Raw genomic sequence first — 22959 nt, forward strand, 5'->3', positions numbered from 1 at the left:
AAAGATCTGTGGAGCTGCACGCCCAGATCTCTCTGACTTTCTATATTCCTCAGAGTTTTGCCATTTCCGGTATCAGTTGTTGGGTCTGGCAGCGTGTGAGGTTAGGAGGGTGCCCGATAAATTGTGACTCAGTGGAGAGGACATCGTGATCAGTCTCGCCCAAAACAATCCTTCACAATATTGATTCCTGATTGATTTTTAGATCTGACTGCCTTCCTGGGAAAGCTGAATAAGACAATCCGACCGCAGGCTATTACATCGTCAGGCCGACGGTTTCTGTAAACAACATTCAGCATTTCTTTCGTCCTAAACCACATTGAAAAGTCTGAGCAGTTACATTGTCCCATGGGCCGCGGTTTTTGAAAGGAGTGTCACAGTTCCGCGTTCTGGGATGTTAGTGGGGCGGTGAGCAGGGCTGGGGGCGGGGGTCCCGGACCAAAGGATGTCAAGGCCTTGGAGAGGGTGGGGAGGAGATTTACTCGAATGGGAACAGGGACGGGGGTCTGCGGAGACCGGAGAAGCTGGAATTGTACAAAAAAAACATCTTGACTGATATCGAGGAGCTCAGCGATCTCCTGCAGTCCTGACCAACGTTCTGTCCGACAACAACACCATCTGAGGAGCCCATTCAGCCCCTCGACTCCAAACTGCCATTCAGAACTGGGGAAAAGAGAGGTCACAGGCGTTAAACAAATAGAGAGCCAGGGAGAAGGTTTGTGAGAGGGCGGAAGGCAGGAGGGATTAAATGACAAATGAGCGACGAGGCCATGGGACAAGGGAAGAGCCAAATGTTCAGTCGAGAGGAGCTGAAAACCGGAAATGGCGGAACGATCACCAGGAGCTGCCGTCTGGAATAACGGAGGTCGAGGTTATGATCTGAAATTGTTCAACTCTAGTTTATGTAATCTGTCCAGCTGATTTAATACTTTAATCCCGAGAGCCATTCTGGGGATTCTGCACTGCACCCCTGCCAAGGCAAATATATCCTTCCCGGATCGTACTGCGCAGAACTCAGCGGGGAATTCAGAGACTACTGCGGCTGTCAGATCACCATCCATAAACGACAGGGCTGGGAAGTACTGGGGAGGAAGCACAACCCCAGGTCAGGCCCAATCGGTGCACATACCAAACAAGGGCATTGAGGGGGGTAACAGCTCCAATCAGATTTTTTTTTTAAATCGAGCATCAGAAAAAGACAGAAAGCACCTTGAGGATGGTTAGAAATAAGATCAGGAAGAAAACTGTCAGCAAAAACATGGGTTATAAAATTCCAGTTGGCTGTAGGAGGAGAACTAACCGCGGGGGAGGAAAGACAAGAATAACAAGAATGAACCCGCATTTACGTAGCCGCCTTCACAGCCTCAAGGTGCAACAAAACCAAGAAAGCGTTTTGAATATGTAATTAACGTTGCAGCGTAAGGAAGAGTAGTGAGGCCGTGGAATGCCCTACCTGCTACAGTAGTGAACTCGCCAACATTGAGGGCATTTAAAAGTTTATTGGATAAACATATGGATGATAATGGCATAGTGTAGGTTGGATGGCTTTTGTTTCGGTGCAACATCGTGGGCCGAAGGGCCTGTACTGCGCTGTATTGTTCTATGTTCTATGAATGCGCAGTCACTTTACACAGCAAGCTCCCACTATCAGCAGTGATATGCAGCTGATAGTCTGATTGGTGGTTGAGGAACACATATTGGTCGGGACAGTGGGGAGAACACGCCTGCCCTCCTTCCAAATATTGTCAGGGGAGATTTTACATCCATCTGAGAGGAGAGATGGGGCCTCGCTTTAACATCTCATTTGAAAAGGGGAGCGTCAAAGGTTTTGGGGGGTGGGAGGCAGAGGACTGATTTCCAAGTTTTTTTACACAGAGGGTAGTGGGTGCCTGGAACTCTCTCTGCCGGAGGAGGTAGTGGGAGCAGGGACGATAGGGACATTTAAGGGGCATCTTGACAAATACATGAATAGGATGGGAATAGAGGGATACGGACCCAGGAAGTGTAGAAGATTGTAGTTTAGTCGGGCAGCATGGTTGGCGCAGGCTTGGAGGGCCGAAGGGCCTGTTCCTGTGCTGTACTTTTCTTTTGTTTTTCGTTCTTCTGTTTATAAGGGGAAGACAGTACTCACGTCACCGGGTTGTAATCTCAAGGCTGAGGCTTCACCAAATTCCACCATGGCAGCTGGAATTCAAATTCAATGAAAACGTCTGGAATTTAAAGCTAGTCTCAGTCACGGTAATCTGGAAACTATCATCGGTTGTTGCAAAAAGCCATCAGGTTCACTCATGTCCTTGAGGGAAGGAGCTGACCCTCTGACAGTGCTGGAGTCCCTCAGTGCTGAACCTCTGACAGTGCAGCACTCCCTCAGTACTGACCCTCTGACAGTGCGGCACTCCCTCAGTACTGACCCTCTGACAGTGCAGCACTCCCTCAGTACTGACCCTCTGACTGTGCAGCGCTCCCTCAGTACTGACCCTCTGACAGTGCAGCACTCCCTCAGTACTGACCCTCTGACAGTGCAGCACTCCCTCAGTACTGACCCTCTGACAGTGCAGCACTCCCTCAGTACTGACCCTCTGACAGTGCAGCACCCCCTCAGTACTGACTCTCTGACAGTGCAGCACTCCCTCAGTACTGACCATCTGACAGTGCTGGAGTCCCTCAGTACTGACCCTCTGACAGTGCAGCACCCCCTCAGTACTGACTCTCTGACAGTGCAGCACTCCCTCAGTACTGACCCTCTGACAGTGCAGCACTCCCTCAGTACTGACCCTCTGACAGTGCAGCACTCCCTCAGTACTGACCCTCTGACAGTGCAGCACTCCCTCAGTACTGACTCTCTGACAGTGCAGCACTCCCTCAGTACTGACCCTCTGACAGTGCAGCACTCCCTCAGTACTGACCCTCTGACAGTGCTGGAGTCCCTCAGTACTGAACCTCTGACAGTGCAGCACTCCCTCAGTACTGACGCTCTGACAGTGCGGCACTCCCTCAGTACTGACCCTCTGACAGTGCAGCACTCCCTCAGTACTGACCCTCTGACAGTGCAGCACTCCCTCAGTACTGACCCTCTGACAGTGCAGCACTCCCTCAGTACTGACCCTCTGACAGTGCAGCACTCCCTCAGTACTGACCCTCTGACAGTGCAGCGCTCCCTCAGTACTGACCCTCTGACAGTGCAGCACTCCCTCAGTACTGACCCTCTGACAGTGCAGCACTCCCTCAGTACTGACCCTCTGACAGTGCAGCACTCCCTCAGTACAGACCCTCTGACAGTGCAGCACTCCCTCGGAACTGACCCTCTGACAGTGCAGCACTCCCTCAGTACTGACCCTCTGACAGTGCAGCACTCCCTCAGTACTGACCCTCTGACAGTGCAGCACTCCCTCGGAACTGACCCTCTGACAGTGCAGCACTCCCTCAGTACTGACCCTCTGACAGTGCTGGAGTCCCTCAGTGCTGAACCTCTGACAGTGCAACACTCCCTCAGTACTGACCCTCTGACAGTGCAGCACTCCCTCAGTACTGACCCTCTGACAGTGCAGCACTCCCTCAGTACTGACGCTCTGACAGTGCAGCACTCCCTCAGTACTGACCCTCTGACAGTGCAGAGGTCCCTCAGTACTGACCCTCTGACAGTGCAGCACTCCCTCAGTACTGACGCTCTGACAGTGCAGCACTCCCTCAGTACTGACCCTCTGACAGTGCAGCGCTCCCTCAGCACTGACCCTCTGACAGTGCAGAGGTCCCTCAGTACTGACCCTCTGACAGTGCAGCGCTCCCTCAGTACTGACCCTCTGACAGTGCAGCACTCCCTCAGTACTGACCCTCTGACAGTGCAGAGGTCCCTCAGTACTGACCCTCTGACAGTGCAGCGCTCCCTCAGTACTGACCCTCTGACAGTGCAGCACTCCCTCAGTACTGACCCTCTGACAGTGCAGCGCTCCCTCAGTACTGACCCTCTGACAGTGCAGCACTCCCTCAGTACTGACCCTCTGACAGTGCAGAGGTCCCTCAGTACTGACCCTCTGACAGTGCAGCGCTCCCTCAGTACTGACCCTCTGACAGTGCAGCACTCCCTCAGTACTGACCCTCTGACAGTGCAGCACTCCCTCAGTACTGACCCTCTGACAGTGCGGCACTCCCTCAGTACTGACCCTCTGACAGTGCAGCACTCCCTCAGTACTGACCCTCTGACAGTGCAGCACTCCCTCAGTACTGACCCTCTGTCAGTGCAGCGCTCCCTCAGGACTGACCCTCTGACAGTGCAGCACTCTCTCAGTACTGACCCTCTGACAGTGCAGCACTCCCTCAGTAGACCGTCTGACAGTGCAGCACTCCCTCAGTACTGACCCTCTGACAGTGCGGCACTCCCGCAGTACTGACCCTCTGACAGTGTAGCACTCCCTCAGTGCTGACCCTCTGACAGTGCAGCGCTCCCTGAGTACTGACCCTCTGACAGTGCAGCGCTCCCTCAGTACTGACCCTCTGACAGTGCAGCACTCCCTCAGTACTGACCCTCTGACAGTGCAGCACTCCGTCAGTACTGACCCTTTGACAGTGCAGCACTCCCTCAGTACTGACCCTCTGACAGTGCGGCACTCCCTCAGTACTGACCCTCTGACAGTGCAGCACTCCCTCAGTACTGACCCTTTGACAGTGCAGCACTCCCTCAGTACTGACCCTCTGACAGTGCGGCACTCCCTCAGTACTGACCCTCTGGCAGTGCAGCACTCCCTCAGTACTGACCCTCTGACAGTGCAGCTCTCCCTCAGTACTGACCCTCTGACAGTGCAGCACTCCCTCAGTACTGACCCTCTGACAGTGCGGCACTCCCTCAGTACTGACCATTTGACAGAGCAGCACTCCCTCAGTACTAACCCTCTGACAGTGCAGCACTCCTCAGTACTGACCCTCTGACAGTGCAGCACTCCCTCAGTACTGACCCTCTGACAGTGCGGCACTCCCTCAGTACTGACCATTTGACAGAGCAGCACTCCCTCAGTACTAACCCTCTGACAGTGCAGCACTCCTCAGTACTGACCCTCTGACAGTGCAGCACTCCCTCAGTACTGACCCTCTGACAGTGCGGCACTCCCTCAGTACTGACCCTCTGACAGTGCAGCACTCCCTCAGTACTGATCCTCTGACAGTGCGGCACTCCCTCAGTACTGACCCTCTGACAGTGCGGCACTCCCTCAGTACTGACCCGTTGGTGTTTAGAAGGATGAGGGGGGATCTTATTGAAACTTACAGGATATTGCGAGGCCTGGATAGAGTGGACGTGGAGAGGATGTTTCCACTTGTAGGGAAAACTAGAACCAGAGGACACCATCTCAAACTAAAGGGACGATCCTTTAAAACAGAGATGAGGAGGAATTTCTTCAGCCAGAGGGTGGTGAATCTGTGGAACTCTTTGCTGCAGAAGGCTGTGGAGGCCAAATCACTGAGTGTCTTTAAGACAGAGATAGATAGGTTCTTGATTAATAAGGGGTTCAGGGGTTATGGGGAGAAGGCAGGAGAATGGGGATGAGAAAATATCAGCCATGATTGAATGGCGGAGCAGACTCAATGGGCCGAGTCATATGGTCTTACGGCCCCCAACCCCTCTCTGCCCTATTGGCTGACCTCCTTCCCGCTCAGAGCATCTCCTCACTCATATTAACATCGAAATCCATCAACCAACCCCAATTATCTTCCCTTGAGCTAAACATATGAATCTTTTTTCCTTAATTGATGTCTCAATTTTTTATCCTAATGCAAATGCCAACTAATAACGCAAACTATAATTGTATTTAAAAGGTGTAGGGCTGGTTAATTGAAATTTCAAGGAGGACAGATATGGTAGATTAGGAGGAACTGTTGCCACTAGTTCCGGACTCTTGGACGAGAGGGCACAGTCTGAACATTTGAGGCAGATGTTTGAGGCCTGAAGTTAGTAACAGCAGAATTTGGATGTTTATTCCATAAACAGTACCTGGATCACTTGTAAATTTTAAACCTAAAATTGATCGATTTTTGTTATCCAAACATATTAAGCGATATGCGGCAAAGGTGGATATATGGATTTTGGTAATAATAATAATATTCTTTATTATTGTCACAAGTAGGTTTACATTAACACTGCAATGAAGTTACTGTGAAAAGCCCCTAGTCGCCACATTCCGGCGCCTGTTCGGGTGCACTGAGGGAGAATTCAGAATGTCCAATTCACCGAACAGCACGTCTTTCGGGGCTTGTGGGAGGAAACCGAGCATCCGGAGGAAACCCACGCACACACGGGGAGAACGTGCAGACTCCCCCACAGACAGTGACCCAAGCCGGGAATCAAACTTTATTCTTATTATACTTGGGACGCTGGAGTGTGAAGCAACAGTGCTAACCACTGTGCGATTGTGCACAGGTCAGCCAGAATCTCACTGAACGGCAGAAGAGGTTCAAGAGGTTAAATGGACTCCTCCAGTTCGCAGATTCCTAACTGGTCGACAGGTACCCAGCTGGACACACCTCCCTTTCGAATTGTCACTCCCCTGAGTTGTGGCAGACTTCGTCCCATATCACCCTCTGATGTGTCCTATTGACCCTTGACCGTCCAAATATTCCTTTCACCCATCAGAATATCACTCATTCCCAATCAACCAAATCCAAGGTCCACCTCATAGAATCCTACAGTGCAGAAGGAGGCCATTCGGCCCATCGAGTCTGCACTGACCCTCTGAAAGAGCACCCGACTTCGGCCCAATGCTGCCACCCTGTCCCGTGACCCAGTAACCCCATCGAACCTACACATCCCTGGACTGTGAGAGGAAACCGGAGCACCCGGAGGAAAGCCACGCAGACAGGGGGGAGCGCGTGCAGACTCCGCACAGTCACCCGAGGCCGGAACTGAACCCGGGTCCCTGGCGCTGTGAGGTAGCAGTGCTAACCACTGAGCCAGATCATCAGCAATAGGAGCAGAAACAGGCCCTTTGCCTGATGTCGGCTGCTTGGCCATTCAGGACGGTGAACTTCAATCGGGACTCCACCCTGCTGAGGGCACTTGGTTGCTTAAGATTCGGCACTTGGTTGCTTAAGATTCTAAGTACCAATGACTGAAAATCCATATCCCTCTGGGTTGAGAATGCCAAATGTTTGCGACCCCCTAGGTGAAGCCAATTCTCCTCATATCAGTCCTAAAATATTCCGAGGAATGATCCCCTAGTTTTAGCTGTTTCCGCCCTGGGAACATCTTCCCACTGTTTACTTTTTCTTTTTTTTAATATAAATCTAGAGTACCAAATTATTTTTTTCCAATTAAGGGGCAATTTAGCGCGGCCAATATCTCGGAAATATCTCAGCCATTGCTTCACTGTCACCTGGTCAAAATCCTAGTACTCCCTCCCTAACAGCACTGTGGGTGTACCTACACCACAGGGACTGCCGAGGTTCAAGAAGGCAGCTCACCCCCACCTTCTGAAGGGCAATTAGGGATGGACAATAAATACTGGTCATGCCAGCGCTCCCGTATCCTGTCAATGAACAAAAAATAAATGGAGAATTATCGCAAAGATGGGGTTATCCTGTCCATGCTGGCCCCCTGCAGAGTAACCCAGCAACCCTTCCAAAACACCTCCCCCTCCCTCCCTGATCACCTCCCCCTCCCTCCCTGATCACCTCCCCCTCCCTCCCTGATCACCTCCCCCTCCCTCCCTGATCAACTCCCCCCTCCCTCCCCCTCCCTCCATGATCACCTCCCCTTCCCTCCCTCCTCACTCCCCCTCCGTCCCTGATCAACTCCCTCCCCCTCCCTCCCTGATCACCTCCTTCCCCCCTCCCTCCCTGATCACCTCCCCTCCCTCCCCCTCCCTCCCTGATCAACTCCCTCCCCCTCCCTCCCTGATCAGCTCCCCCTCCCTCCCCCTCCCTCCCTCCCCCTCCCTCCATGATCACCTCCCCCCCTCCTCCCCCTCCCTCCCTGATCAACTCCCCCCTCCCTCCCCCTCCCTCCATGATCACCTCCCCTTCCCTCCCTCCTCACTCCCCCTCCGTCCCTGATCAACTCCCTCCCCCTCCCTCCCTGATCACCTCCCCCTCCCTCCCCCTCCCTCCCCCTCCCTCCCTGATCACCTCCCCCTCCCTCCCCCTCCCTCCCTGATCAACTCCCTCCCCCTCCCTGATCACCTCCCCCTCCCTCCCCCTCCCTCCCTGATCACCTCCCTCCCCCTCCCTCCGTGATCACCTCCCCCTCCCTTGCCCTCCCTCCCTGATCACCCCCCTCCCTCCCCCACTCCCTGATCACCTCCCTCCCCCTCCCTCCCTGATCACCTCCCCCTCCCTTGCCCTCCCTCCCTGATCACCTCCCCCTCCCTCCCTGATCACCTCCCCCTCCCTCCCTGATCACCCCCTCCCTCCCTGATCACCCCCCCTCCCTCCCTGATCACCCCCCTCCCTCCCTGATCACCTCCCCCTCCCTCCCTGATCACCTCCCTCCCTGATCACCTCCCCTCCCTCCCTCCCCCTCCCTCCCCGATCACCTCCCCTCCCCCTCCCTCCCTTATCACCTCCCCCTCCCTCCCTGATCAACCCCCCTCCCTCCCTGATCACCTCCCCCTCCTCCCTGATCACCTCCCTCCCCCTCCCTCCCTGATCACCTCCCCTCCCTCCCTCCCCTCCCTCCCCCGATCGCCTCCCTCCCCTCCCTCCCTTATCACCTCCCCCTCCCTCCCTGATCACCTCCCTCCCCCTCCCTCCCTGATCACCTTCCCCTCCCCTCCCTGACCACCTCCCTCCCCCTCCCCCGATCACCTCCCTCCCCTCCCTCCCTGATCACCTCCCCCTCCCTCCTCCCCCTCCCTCCCCAATCACCTCCCTCCCCCTCCCTCCCTTATCACCTCCCCCCTCCCTCCCTGATCACCTCCCTCCCCCTCCCTCCCTCCCCCATCACCTCCCTCCCCCTCCCTCCCTTATCACCTCCCCCTCCCTCCCCGATCACCTCCCTCCCCCTCCCTCCCTTATCACCTCCCCCTCCCTCCCTGACCACCTCCCTCCCCCTCCCCCCGATCACCTCCCTCCCCCTCCCTCCCTGACCACCTCCCTCCCCCGATCACCTCCCTCCCCCCTCCCTCCCTGATCACCTCCCCCTCCCTCCCTCCCCCTCCCTCCCCGATCACCTCCCTCCCCTCCCTCCCTTATCACCTCCCCCTCCCTCCCTGATCACCTCCCTCCCCCTCCCTCCCTGATCACCTTCCCTCCCTCCCTCCCTCCCCCCTCCCTCCCCGATCACCTCCCTCCCCCTCCCTCCCTTATCACCTCCCCCTCCTTCCCCGATCACCTCCCTCCCCCTCCCTCCCTTATCACCTCCCCCTCCCTCCCTGACCACCTCCCTCCCCCTCCCCCCGATCACCTCCCTCCCCCTCCCTCCCTGATCACCTCCCTCCCCCTCCCCCCGATCACCTCCCTCCCCCTCCCTCCCTGATCACCTCCCCCTCCCTCCCTGATCACCTCCCCCTCCCTCCCTGATCACCTCCCCCTCCCTCCCTCCCTGATCACCTCCCTCCCCCTCCCTCCCTCCCTCCCCCTCCCTCCCTGATCACCTCCCCCTCCCTCCCTGATCACCTCCCCCTCCCTCCCTGATCACCTCCCTCCTGATCCCTTCGTTCCCAATCACCCATCCGCACTATTCCTCCTGATCTCTCTCCCCTTCTCCACCAATCACTGTTCCTCCCATCTCTCAATCTGTGGTCCCTCACCACTCTCACTCTCTGCCCTCCATCCACTGCTCTCCTCAGCCACCCCCACCCTCCAGTTCACTCCTTCACTCGATGTCCTGCCTCAAGTACCTCGCAGGGCCAACCAAAGAGCTGCTGTTGGCCCCTTGAGGAGCTGGGAGAAGTTGCTTCTGCCGTGTCACAGTCAGGCTGGCGTTTGTTCAGAGGGGGAGACCAGCAGTGGTCTCTACCAGAAGTGGCAGTCAGGCAGTGGGTAGTATGTTGGCCCAGTCACTCGCTGTATTCAGGATAGCCTCATTTTACAAAGAGGGCCTCAAACAGCTTCCTACTTGACTGAGCAGTGGTTCTCTAATGTCGCTATATGTCAATATGGCCTGCATCACACTCCTGGGGCAAAATTCTCCGGTATCGGCGCGATGTCCGCCGACTGGCGACAAAACGGCGCAAATCAGTCGGGCATCGCGCCGCCCCAAAGGTGCGGAATGCTCCGCATCTTTGGAGGCCGAGCCCTAACCTTGAGGGGCTAGGCCCGCGCCAGACGAATTTCCGCCCCGCCAGCTGGCGGGAAAGGCCTTTGGTGCCCCGCCAGCTGGCGCGGAAATAACATCTCCGGGCGGCGCATGCGCGGGAGCGTCAGCGGCCGCTGACAGCATTCCCGCGCATGCGCAGTGGAGGGAGTCTCTTCCGCCTCCGCCATGGTGGAGACCGTGGCGAAGGCGGAAGGGAAAGAGTGCCCCCACGACACAGGCCCGCCCGCGGATCGGTGGGCCCCGATCGTGGGCCAGGCCACCGTGGGGGCACCCCCCCGGGTGCCAGATCGCCCCGCGCCCCCCCCCCCCCCAGGACCCCGGAGCCCGCCCGCGCCGCCTTGTCCCGCCGGTAAGAGAGGTGGTTTAATCTATGCCGGCGGGACAGGCATTTTAGCGGCGGGACTTCGGCCCATTCGGGCCGGAGAATCGCGGGGGGGGGGGGGGGGGGGGGCGCCAACCGGCGCGGCGCGATTCCCACCCCCGTCGAATATCCAGTGGTGGAGAATTCGGCAACCGGCGGGATTCACGCCAGCCCCCAGCGATTCTCCGACCCGGCGGGGGGGTCGGAGAATCTCGCCCCTAATCTCTGAAATACCATTCCACCCACCATATTGGAAAGTTAAGTGCCTGCTTTACAGACGATACTGATTGTCCAGGCCGAGGGCACCTTGATAGTTTCTCCAATCAACATGAGCAAACCATCAATCTCAGTGACACCTACAGTCACAAACTCTTCAGTAACAAACATTACATGGTATTTCCAGCAATGAAACAGACCATTCGGTCCATCTGCTCCGTGCTATTTGATGTCCAACATGAATTTGTTCCCATCTTCATCTTTTTCTCCCTCTTCCTCTCACTCGATCATCATCTCTTCTTTCTCTCTCTCCCTCATCTGTTTATCCAGTTTCCCCTTAAATGTCACAATACCATTCACCTCAACCACTCCCTGTGGGAGCGAGTCCCACATTCTCCCCGCTCCCTGTGGGAGCGAGTCCCACATTCTCCCCACTCCCTGTGGGAGCGAGTTCCACATTCTCCCCACTCCCTGTGGGAGCGAGTTCCACATTCTCCCCACTCCCTGTGGGAGCGAGTCCCACATTCTCCCCACTCCCTGTGGGAGCGAGTCCCACATTCTCCCCACTCCCTGTGGGAGCGAGTCCCACATTCTCCCCACTCCCTGTGGGAGCGAGTTCCACATTCTCCCCACTCCCTGTGGGAGCGAGTTCCACATTCTCCCCACTCCCTGTGGGAGCGAGTCTCACATTCTCCACACTCCCTGTGGGAGCGAGTCCCACATTCTCCCCACTCCCTGTGGGAGCGAGTCCCACATTCTCCCCACTCCCTGGGGGAGGGAGTCCCACATTCTCCCCACTCCCCGTGGGAGCGAGTCCCACATTCTCCCCACTCCCTGGGGGAGGGAGTCCCACATTCTCCCCACTCCCCGTGGGAGCGAGTTCCACATTCTCCCCACTCCCTGTGGGAGCGAGTCCCACATTCTCCCCACTCCCTGGGGGAGGGAGTCCCACATTCTCCCCACTCCCCGTGGGAGCGAGTCCCACATTCTCCCCACTCCCTGGGGGAGGGAGTCCCACATTCTCCCCACTCCCCGTGGGAGCGAGTCCCACATTCTCCCCACTCCCTGTGGGAGCGAGTCCCACATTCTCCCCACTCCCTGGGGGAGGGAGTCCCACATTCTCCCCACTCCCCGTGGGAGCGAGTCCCACATTCTCCCCACTCCCTGTGGGAGCGAGTCCCACATTCTCCCCACTACCTGGGGGAGGGAGTCCCACATTCTCCCCACTCCCCGTGGGAGCGAGTTCCACATTCTCCCCACTCCCTGTGGGAGCGAGTCCCACATTCTCCCCACTCCCTGTGGGAGCGAGTCCCACATTCTCCCCACTCCCTGCGGGAGCGAGTTCCACATTCTCCCCACTCCCCGTGGGAGCGAGTCCCACATTCTCCCCACTCCCTGTGAGAGCGAGTCCCACATTCTCCCCACTCCCCGTGGGAGCGAGTCCCACATTCTCCCCACTCTCCCCACTCCCTGTGAGAGCGAGTCCCACATTCTCCCCACTCCCTGTGAGAGCGAGTCCCACATTCTCCCCACTCCCTGTGGGAGCGAGTCCCACATTCTCCCCACTCCCTGTGGGAGCGAGTTCCACATTCTCCCCACTCCCTGTGGGAGCGAGTACCACATTCTCCCCCACTCCCTGTGGGAGCGATTCCCACATTCTCCCCACTCCCTGTGGGAGCGAGTTCCACATTCTCCCCACTCCCTGTGGGAGCGAGTTCCACATCCTCCCCCACTCCCTGTGGGAGCGAGTCCCACATTCTCCCCACTCCATGTGGGAGCGAGTTCCACATTCTCCCCACTCCCTGTGGGAGCGATTCCCACATTCTCCCCACTCCCTGTGGGAGCGAGTTCCACATTCTCCCCACTCCCTGTGGGAGCAAGTTCCACATTCTCCCCACTCGCTGTGGGAGCGAGTCCCACATTCTCCCCACTCCCTGTGGGAGCGAGTTCCACATTCTCCCCACTCCCTGTGGGAGCGAGTCCCACATTATCCCCACTCCCTGTGGGAGCGAGTCCCACATTCTCCCCACTCCCTGTGGGAGCGAGTTCCACATTCTCCACACCCCCTGTGGGAACGAGTCCCACATTCTCCCCACTCCCTGTGGGAGCGTGTCCCACATTCTCCCTGTGGGAGCGAGTTCCACATTCTCCCCACTCCCTGTGGGAGCGAGTCCCACATTCTCCCCACTCCCTGTGGGAGCGAGTCCCACATTCTCCCCACTCCCTGTGGGAGCGAGTCCCACATTCTCCCCACTCCCTGTGGGAGCGAGTTCCACATTCTCCCCACTCCCCGTGGGAGTGAGTCCCACATTCTCCCCACTCCCTGTGGGAGCGATTCCCACATTCTCCCCACTCCCTGTGGGAGCGAGTTCCACATTCTCCCCACTCCCTGTGGGAGCGAGTCCCACATTATCCCCACTCCCTGTGGGAGCGAGTCCCACATTCTCCCCACTCCCTGTGGGAGCGAGTTCCACATTCTCCACACCCCCTATGGGAACGAGTCCCACATTCTCCCCACTCCCTGTGGGAGCGAGTCTCACATTCTCCCTGTGGGAGCGAGTCCCACATTCTCCCTACTCCCTGTGGGAGCGAGTCCCACATTCTCCCCACTCCCTGTGGGAGCGAGTCCCACATTCTCCCCACTCCCTGTGGGAGTGAGTTCCACATTCTCCCCACTCCTGTGGGAGCGAGTCCCACATTCTCCCCACCCCCTGTGGGAGCGAGTCCCACATTCTCCCCACTCCATGTGGGAGCGAGTCCCACATTCTCCCCACTCCCTGTGGGAGCGAGTTCCACATTCTCCCCACTCCCTGTGGGAGCGAGTTCCACATTCGCCCCACTCCCTGTGGGAGCGAGTCCCACATTCTCCCCACTCACTGTGGGAGCGAGTTCCACATTCGCCCCACTCCCTGTGGGAGCGAGTTCCACATTCTCCCCACTCCCTGTCGGAGCGAGTCCCACATTCTCCCCACTCCCTGTGGGAGCGAGTCCCACATTCTCCCCACTCACTGTGGGAGCGAGTTCCACATTCGCCCCACTCCCTGAGAAGCACAAAGGGATTTGGGAGTCCGTGTTCACGATTCTCTTAAGGTTAATGTGCAGGTTCAGTCGGCAGTTAAGAAAGCAAATGCAATGTTAGCATTCATGTCGAAAGGGCTAGAATACAAGACCAGGGATGTACTTACGAAGCTATGTTAGATTCTGGGCAGACCCCATTTGGAGTATTGTGAACAGTTTTGGGCCCCATATCTAAGGAAGGATGTGCTGGCCTTGGAAAGGGTCCAGAGGAGGTTCACAAGAATGATCCCTGGAATGAAGAGCCTGTCTTATGAGGAACGGTTGGGGACTCTGGGTCTGTACTCGTTGCAGTTTCGAAGGATGAGGGGGATCTTATTGAAACTTACAGGATACTGCGAGGCCTGGATAGAGTGGATGTGGAGAGGATGTTTCCACTTGTAGGAGAAACTAGAACCAGAGGACACCATCTCAGACTAAAGGGACGATCCTTTAAACCAGAGATGAGGAGGAATTTCTTCAGCCAGAGGGTGGTGAATCTGTGGAACTCTTTGCTGAGGAAGGCTGTGGAGGAAATTCCACGCAGTGTTCTATGCAATGTCTATCAACCAAGGTTCTGTCACAGTTTTAACACAACTTCCTGTTCTCCAATCCTATCTCTCTAGAAATGAACTGCATTGCTTGGTTTGCTTTGTTGTGACTGTCTTTCGCCGTGTTGCTGATTTTAAGGATTTTTCCCACCGCATCTCTCTGCTCCTTTGCCCCATCGAGACGCAGATGTCCCAACACATTGACACAAACCTCTGCGGTCCGCAAAGTGCAACACATTCCAACCCAGCTGCATAACTAATACACAAAACAGCCAAAGAGCTCATGCAGGTTTAACGCACATCAGCTTATTCCAAACTGCCGAGATTACTCAAGAATGATTCCAACACCTCTTTGATCCATGGCGGATGGTGGTCGCTTTGCTGTAAATTTAAAATAAAGACTGCTTGTTATCACTGTGCAGACATTTGTAAACTCACAAGATTGAAAAGACAATACCAGAACTGACTGAAGTGTTTGGTCAAAGGCAATGTCACAAATTGAGGTCTGCATTTGAATGACCTCCTCGCAATCCAATCTTTTAATACCGATCTATTTTGACTGAGCTCCCATCATGATAGATGCTGGAAATTGGAGTAAATGTAGTCTAAGGGGGAACAGTTGGATTCGGGTGAGTCAATGGGATTCAGCTCCCACCCTAATGTCATGAACCTGCTCTTGTTTCTATCTTTCTGTTATAAATTCCCATGTGGACAATTGAAACGTATGTAAACATGTCACATTGTAATTACACCCTCCTTCCAGCGGTGGTGCTGCACTGGGAATGGAAGGGAGAGAGAATCCAGACGAGACATTGTTTGCATGGGTACTTCCCATTATAAATCGGGACACATAGAATTTACAGTGCAGAAGGAGGCCAATCGGCCCATCGAGTCTGCACCGGCTCTTGGAAAGAGCACCCCACTTAATCCCACACCTCCACCCTATCCCCGTAACCCAGTAACTCCACCTAACTTTTTTGAACACTAAAGTCAATTTATCACAGCCAATCCACCTGACCTGCACATCTTTGGACTGTGGGAGGAAACCAGAGCACCCGGGGGAAACCCACGCAGACACGGGGAGAACGTGCAGACTCCGCACAGACAGTAACCCAAGCGGGGAATCGAACCTGGGACCCTGGAGCTGTGAAGCAACTGTGCAATCCACTGCGCTACCGTGCTGCCTACATGTAATAATAATAATCTTTATTGTCACAAGTAGGTTTACATTAACACTGCAATGAAGTTACTGTGAAAATCCCCTAGTCGCCACATTCCGGCGCCTGTTCAGGTACACAGAGGGAGAATTCAGAATGTCCAATTCACCTAACAGCACGTCTTTTGGGACTTGTGGGCGGAAACCGGAGCCCCCGGAGGAAACCCACGCAGACACGGGGAGAACATGCAGATTCCGCACAGACAGTGCCCCAAGCCGGGAATCGAACCCGGATCCCTGGTGCTGTGAAACTACAGTGCTAACCACTGTGCTATCTGAACTATCATGCATTGTTTTTCTATGATGGGACTTTGATGATGTGATATTCTAAAAGTAGATTCTAACTATCAACGGAACTCCGAAATGGGATTATTCCCTGAACACAGCTCCTAGATTTTCTGAAATATATAGTTCCCAGGACAATCCATTTCAGTCTTTCTCTGCTGGATGTATCATGGCAAAACATTGAGTCACCAAATTAATGGCATTTCACACTTTCCATGAAGGATTAATGATTGTGACGTAATCCCAAGTGACAACCAGAATATAACACAGTGACCATTAACAAGGCAGGGCAGGTGATCACTGCAGCAACTCGCTTGATTGTCAGTGATATCCAGCCCATTAATTTAATATCAACAAGAAATGCCATGGACACACCCAGTCATTCCAATGCTGGCGGACCGGTGGATGGGACACAGATCGGATCTGTGCAACAACGCGACACATCTTGACTGGAGTATCAGAGTAAATCCAGAACTGGTATCAGAGAATAGGAATAAGTGAGGATGTTATGCTTCAGCTTGCCAGGGCATTGGTGACACCTCGCTCCAATACCCTGTACAGTTTTTGGTCTCCTGATTTAAGGGCGAACGTTAATGGTCCAGAGGTAGTCAATCGATCGATACGTGGAATGAACGGAGTACCTTATGAGGAAAGGTTGGACAGGTGGGGCTTGTTCCACTGGGATTTAGAAGAGTGAGGGGTGGTTTGATTGAGGTTTATAAGATTCTGAATGGTCTCGACAAGGTGGACGTGGAGGCACCTGCTGTGTGTGAGCCCACAACCTGGGGGCACTGTTTGGAAATGAGGGGTCGCCCTGATAGGACACAGCTGAGGAGAATGTCTTTCTCTCGGAGGGTTGTGCGATTTTGGAAATCTGCTGCCTCAGACGGTGGTGAAGGTCAGGGTCACTGAACATTTTCAAGGTGGTGGTGTTAGGCTCGGGATTAAACGTCATTGTGGGTAGATGGGGACATGGAGCTCAACGTAAACAGACCAGCCGTGGTCTTACTGACTGGCGCAGCAGCCTCAAGGGGCAGAACTTCCCACTCCTGCTTCTATTCTATTCATTTATAAATGTAAAGGGCTGATTGGAAGTAAGAGATGTGCAGATGAACAGCTTAGGGAGAAGAGAGTGATTAGAGGGGGGGGGTATAAAATGTCATTGAGAATAGAGGGGGCAAAGAAAAAGGGGTAAAGCAGAGGGTGGAAATGGAGATTAGTGGACAGTAAATCGAGAACATACATCTCGGATTCTCTCGGGGCTGACAGGGTAAATGCTGAGAGGATGTCTCCCCTCATGGGGGTGTCTAGGACCAGAGGGTAGACTCTCAGAATAAAGGGGGGACCAATTTAACACCGCGATGAGGAGGAATTTCTTCTCTCAGAGGGTTGTGAGTCTTTGGCACTCCTCGTCACAGAGAGCTGTGGGGGCAGAGTCCGTGTCACAGAGAGCTGTGGGGACAGAGTCCTTGTCACAGAGAGCTGTGGGGACAGAGTCCGTGTCACAGAGAGCTGTGGGGACAGAGTCCGTGTCACAGAGAGCTGTGGGGGCAGAGTCCTTGTCACAGAGAGCTGTGGGGACAGAGTCCGTGTCACAGAGAGCTGTGGGGACAGAGTCCGTGTCACAGAGAGCTGTGGGGGCAGAGTCCGTGTCACAGAGAGCTGTGGGGACAGAGTCCGTGTCACAGAGAGCTGTGGGGGCAGAGTCCGTGTCACAGAGAGCTGTGGGGGCAGAGTCTGTGTCACAGAGAGCTGTGGGGACAGAGTCCGTGTCACAGAGAGCTGTGGGACAGAGTCCGTGTCACAGAGAGCTGTGGGGGAGAGAGTCCGTGTCACAGAGAGCTGTGGGGGAGAGAGTCCGTGTCACAGAGAGCTGTGGGGGCAGAGTCCGTGTCACAGAGAGCTGTGGGACAGAGTCCGTGTCACAGAGAGCTGTGGGGACAGAGTCTGTGTCACAGAGAGCTGTGGGGACAGAGTCCGTGTCACAGAGAGCTGTGGGGGCAGAGTCTGTGTCACAGAGAGCTGTGGGGGCAGAGTCCGTGTCACAGAGAGCTGTGGGGACAGAGTCCGTGTCACAGAGAGCTGTGGGGGCAGAGTCCGTGTCACAGAGAGCTGTGGGGGCAGAGTCCATGTCACAGAGAGCTGTGGGGACAGAGTCTGTGTCACAGAGAGCTGTGGGGACAGAGTCCGTGTCACAGAGAGCTGTGGGGACAGAGTCCGTGTCACAGAGAGCTGTGGGGGCAGAGTCCATGTCACAGAGAGCTGTGGGGACAGAGTCTGTGTCACAGAGAGCTGTGGGGACAGAGTCCGTGTCACAGAGAGCTGTGGGGACAGAGTCCGTGTCACAGAGAGCTGTGGGGCAGAGTCTGTGTCACAGAGAGCTGTGGGGACAGAGTCCGTGTCACAGAGAGCTGTGGGACAGAGTCCGTGTCACAGAGAGCTGTGGGGACAGAGTCCGTGTCACAGAGAGCTGTGGGGCAGAGTCTGTGTCACAGAGAGCTGTGGGGCAGAGTCCGTGTCACAGAGAGCTGTGGGGCAGAGTCTGTGTCACAGAGAGCTGTGGGGACAGAGTCCTTGTCACAGTGAGCTGTGGGGCAGAGTCCGTGTCACAGAGAGCTGTGGGGCAGAGTCCGTGTCACAGAGAGCTGTGAGGAGAGTCCGTGTCACAGAGAGCTGTGGGGACAGAGTCCGTGTCACAGAGAGCTGTGGGGACAGAGTCCGTGTCACAGAGAGCTGTGGGGCAGAGTCCGTGTCACAGAGAGCTGTGGGGCAGAGTCTGTGTCACAGAGAGCTGTGGGGACAGAGTCCGTGTCACAGAGAGCTGTGGGGACAGAGTCCGTGTCACAGAGAGCTGTGGGGCAGAGTCCGTGTCACAGAGAGCTGTGGGGACAGAGTCCGTGTCACAGAGAGCTGTGGGACAGAGTCCATGTCACAGAGAGCTGTGGGACAGAGTCCGTGTCACAGAGAGCTGTGGGGACAGAGTCCGTGTCACAGAGAGCTGTGGGGCAGAGTCCATGTCACAGAGAGCTGTGGGACAGAGTCCGTGTCACAGAGAGCTGTGGGGACAGAGTCCGTGTCACAGAGAGCTGTGGGGACAGAGTCCGTGTCACAGAGAGCTGTGGGGACAGAGTCCGTGTCACAGAGAGCTGTGGGACAGAGTCCGTGTCACAGAGAGCTGTGGGGCAGAGTCTGTGTCACAGAGAGCTGTGGGGCAGAGTCTGTGTCACAGAGAGCTGTGGGGACAGAGTCCTTGTCACAGAGAGCTGTGGGGCAGAGTCCGTGTCACAGAGAGCTGTGGGGGCAGAGTCCTTGTCACAGAGAGCTGTGGGGGCAGAGTCCGTGTCACAGAGAGCTGTGGGGCAGAGTCCGTGTCACAGAGAGCTGTGGGGCAGAGTCTGTGTCACAGAGAGCTGTGGGGACAGAGTCCGTGTCACAGAGAGCTGTGGGGACAGAGTCCGTGTCACAGAGAGCTGTGGGGACAGAGTCCTTGTCACAGAGAGCTGTGGGGCAGAGTCCGTGTCACAGAGAGCTGTGGGGCAGAGTCCGTGTCACAGAGAGCTGTGGGGACAGAGTCCATGTCACAGAGAGCTGTGGGACAGAGTCCGTGTCACAGAGAGCTGTGGGGACAGAGTCCGTGTCACAGAGAGCTGTGGGGCAGAGTCTGTGTCACAGAGAGCTGTGGGGACAGAGTCCGTGTGACAGAGAGCTGTGGGGACAGAGTCTGTGTCACAGAGAGCTGTGGGGACAGAGTCTGTGTCACAGAGAGATGTGGGGCAGAGTCCGTGTCACAGAGAGCTGTGGGGACAGAGTCCGTGTCACAGAGAGCTGTGGGGACAGAGTCCGTGTCACAGAGAGCTGTGGGGACAGAGTCCGTGTCACAGAGAGCTGTGGGGGCAGAGTCCGTGTCACAGAGAGCTGTGGGGCAGAGTCCGTGTCACAGAGAGCTGTGGGGACAGAGCCCGTGTCACAGAGAGCTGTGGGGACAGAGTCTGTGTCACAGAGAGCTGTGGGGACAGAGTCTGTGTCACAGAGAGATGTGGGGCAGAGTCCGTGTCACAGAGAGCTGTGGGGACAGAGTCCGTGTCACAGAGAGCTGTGGGACAGAGTCCGTGTCACAGAGAGCTGTGGGGCAGAGTCTGTGTCACAGGGAGCTGTGGGGGCAGAGTCCGTGTCACAGAGAGATGTGGGGACAGAGTCCGTGCGCATATTTAAGCTGAGAGAGATTCTCGATCAGTGAGGGAATCAAGGGTTAGGGGGAAAGGGCAGGAAAGTGGGCGTGAGGAATGTCGGATCAGCCACGATCCTATTGAATGGAGGAGCAGCCTCGAGGGGCCGAATGGCTTACTCCTGGTCCTATGTCTTACGGTCTTAAAACTTAAAACTAAAAAATAATAAAACAGTAATAGTAAAACAGGCATCTGAATAAATCTAAAACATGCAATATAATGATTCTAAAAGAGGTATCAGAGTAAATCTAGAACAGGTATCACAGTGGATCTAAAGTGTACAGGCCTCATGGTGGCACAGTGGTTAGCACTGCTGCCACACAGCGCCAGGGTCCCGGGTTCAATTCCGGCTTGGGTCACTGTCTGTGCGGAGTCTGCACGTTCTCCCCGTGTCTGCGTGGGTTTCCTCCGGGGGCTCCGGTTTCCTCCCACAGTCCAAAGGTGTGCAGGTTAGGTGGATGGGCCAATGTAAATTTCCTGCTAGTGTCCAGGGATGTGTAGGTGGCGTTACAGGGGTAGGGTGAGGCGGGTGGGGGTGGTGGTGGGTGGAGGAAGGGGGGGAAGGGGGGGGGGGGGTTGGACCTGGGTAGATTGCTCTTTCGCTGCAGACTCAATGGGCTGACTGGCCTCCTTCTGCACTGTAGGGATTCTATGAAATCGAGTTGGAGTACATCTAAACTGGAAAATGGAGTCGATCTGGAACAGGCTTCAGCGTTATTCCTGAACATCTGGAAGAGGCCTCAGAGAAAATCATGAACAGGCGACAGAGGGACTGAGGGTGTGAATCAGAGCAAATCTAGTAGAGGCACCAGAATAAACTTAGATTCAGAATAATTCTAGAAGACACCAGAACTGAGACATCAGAGGAATTCTAGAACTCGTGTCAGACTTGATCAGGAATGGGTATCAGCATAAATCTAAAACAGGTATCTAAGCAAAGTTAGAGCAGGTTTCAGGAAAAACGTCATTACTCAAAAGAGTGATGAATGTTTAGGTTGGTGCAATGTGAAGGTTCATTGTCATATCTGATCTTCACCTGGTCTCCGTGCTGCCTTGTCATTGCCTTTGGCAAGGTTAATGATGTGAGAGGATTGAGGCAGGAGGTGGCAGCAGTAGCAGATGGGGCATCATTTGCACTTTATCACCACAATTAATATTATTTGGAGTGTGGGTATCGCTGCCCATCCCCAGTCACCCCTTACAAAGTTGATGGTGCACTATTTGTTCCAACCAGTTTTGATGCGGCAGAATGACGATCTACCTCAAAGGTCAGTTATCGTCAAACACAGACATGATAGAAAGGGTGGAACTTAGAACAATCAGCATCAACAGGGAAAGGGTACTCAACAAACTATTGGGATTGAGGGCAGACAAGTCCCCAGGGCCTGGTGGCCTAAATCCTAGGGTGTTAAAGAAAGTGATGTGGAGATGCCGGCGTTGGACTGGGGTGAGCACAGTAAGAAGTCTTACAACACCAGGTTAAAGTCCAACAGGTTTGTTTCGAATCACTCGCTTTCGGAGCACTGCTCCTTCCTCAGGTGAATGAAGAGGTGGGTTCCAGAAACATATATATAGACAAAGTCAAAGATACAAGACCATACTTTGAATGTGAGTATTTGCAGGTAATTAAGTCTTTACAGGTCCAGACGGAGCGACTGGAGAGCGGGATAATCACCAGTTAAAGAGATGTGAATTGTCTCAAGCCAGGATAGTTGGTAGGATTTCGCAGGCCCATGCCAGATGGTGGGGGATGAATGTAATGCGACATGAATCCAAGGTCCCGGTTGAGACCGTACTCATGTGTGCGGAACTTGGCTACAAGTTTCTGTTCGCCGATTCTGCGTTGTCGCGCGTCCTGAAGGCCGCCTTGGAGAACGCTTACCCGGAGATCAGAGGCTGAATGCCCTTGACTACTGAAGTTTTCCCCGACTGGAAGGGAATATTCCTGCCTGGCGATTGTCGCGCCATGTCCGTTCATCCGTTGTCGCAGCGGCTGCATGGTCTCGCCAATGTACCACGCTTCGGGACATGAAAGTGGAAGCGGAGATGGTGGATCCATTGGTTATAACATTCCAAAATTCACTGGACACGGGAAAGGTTCCAGTGGATTGGGAAAATGCTAATGTTCAAAAAGGGAGGGAGGCAGAATGTGGGAAACTATAAACCAGTTAGTTTAGCATCTGTTGTTGGGAATTTGTTAGAATCAATGATCAAGGAAGTAATGTCAGGACATTTGGAAAGCTAAAGTGCGATCCATCAGAGTCAGCATGGTTTTATGAAGGGCAAGTCATGTTTGACCAATTTGCTCGCGTTCTTCGAAGATGTAACAAGCCATGTGGATAATGGGGACCCTGTAGATGTAGTATATCTGGACTTCTGGAAGGCATTTGATAAGGTGCCACACAAGGTTGATTCACAAAGTGAGATCACATGGGATTAGGGGTAATTCATTAGCTTGGATAGAAGACTGGCTGACGGACAGAGGGCAGAGAGTCGGGGTAAATGGACGGCAAGGTGTAACTAGTGGGGGTGCCACAGGGTTCGGTCCTTGGGCCCCAGCTACTTACAATCTATATAAACGACTTGGAGACAGGGATAGAAGGTTCTACGGCCAAATTTGCAGGTGATGCTAAACTAGGTGGAACAGTAAGTCGTAATAAGGAAATAAGAACCTTCCAAATCAATATAGATAGGTTAGGTGAGTGGGCCAAAAGGTGGCAGATGGAGTTTACGTGGATTAGTGTGAGGTTATCAATTTTGGTCAAAAAAATGAAAAGGCAACTTATTATGTAAATGGGGAGAACCCCCAGAGT

The 22959-nt window shown here is 54.8% G+C and overlaps 1 protein-coding gene across 1 annotated transcript in view; it reads right to left on the reverse strand.

Annotated features, from left to right (window-relative positions):
• slc44a5b (solute carrier family 44 member 5b) overlaps window positions 1-22959 on the reverse strand; it is a 596657-nt gene that overhangs the window by 93408 nt on the left and 480290 nt on the right. The window contains exon 9 of the mRNA XM_072512838.1: window positions 14768-14800. Coding sequence (XP_072368939.1) covers window positions 14768-14800 — 33 coding nt within the window. The remainder of the gene's footprint in view (window positions 1-14767; window positions 14801-22959) is intronic.

The sequence above is a fragment of the Scyliorhinus torazame genome, chromosome 7 (genome assembly GCF_047496885.1).
Source record: "Scyliorhinus torazame isolate Kashiwa2021f chromosome 7, sScyTor2.1, whole genome shotgun sequence".
In the NCBI taxonomy this organism is placed as follows: Eukaryota; Metazoa; Chordata; class Chondrichthyes; order Carcharhiniformes; family Scyliorhinidae; genus Scyliorhinus; species Scyliorhinus torazame.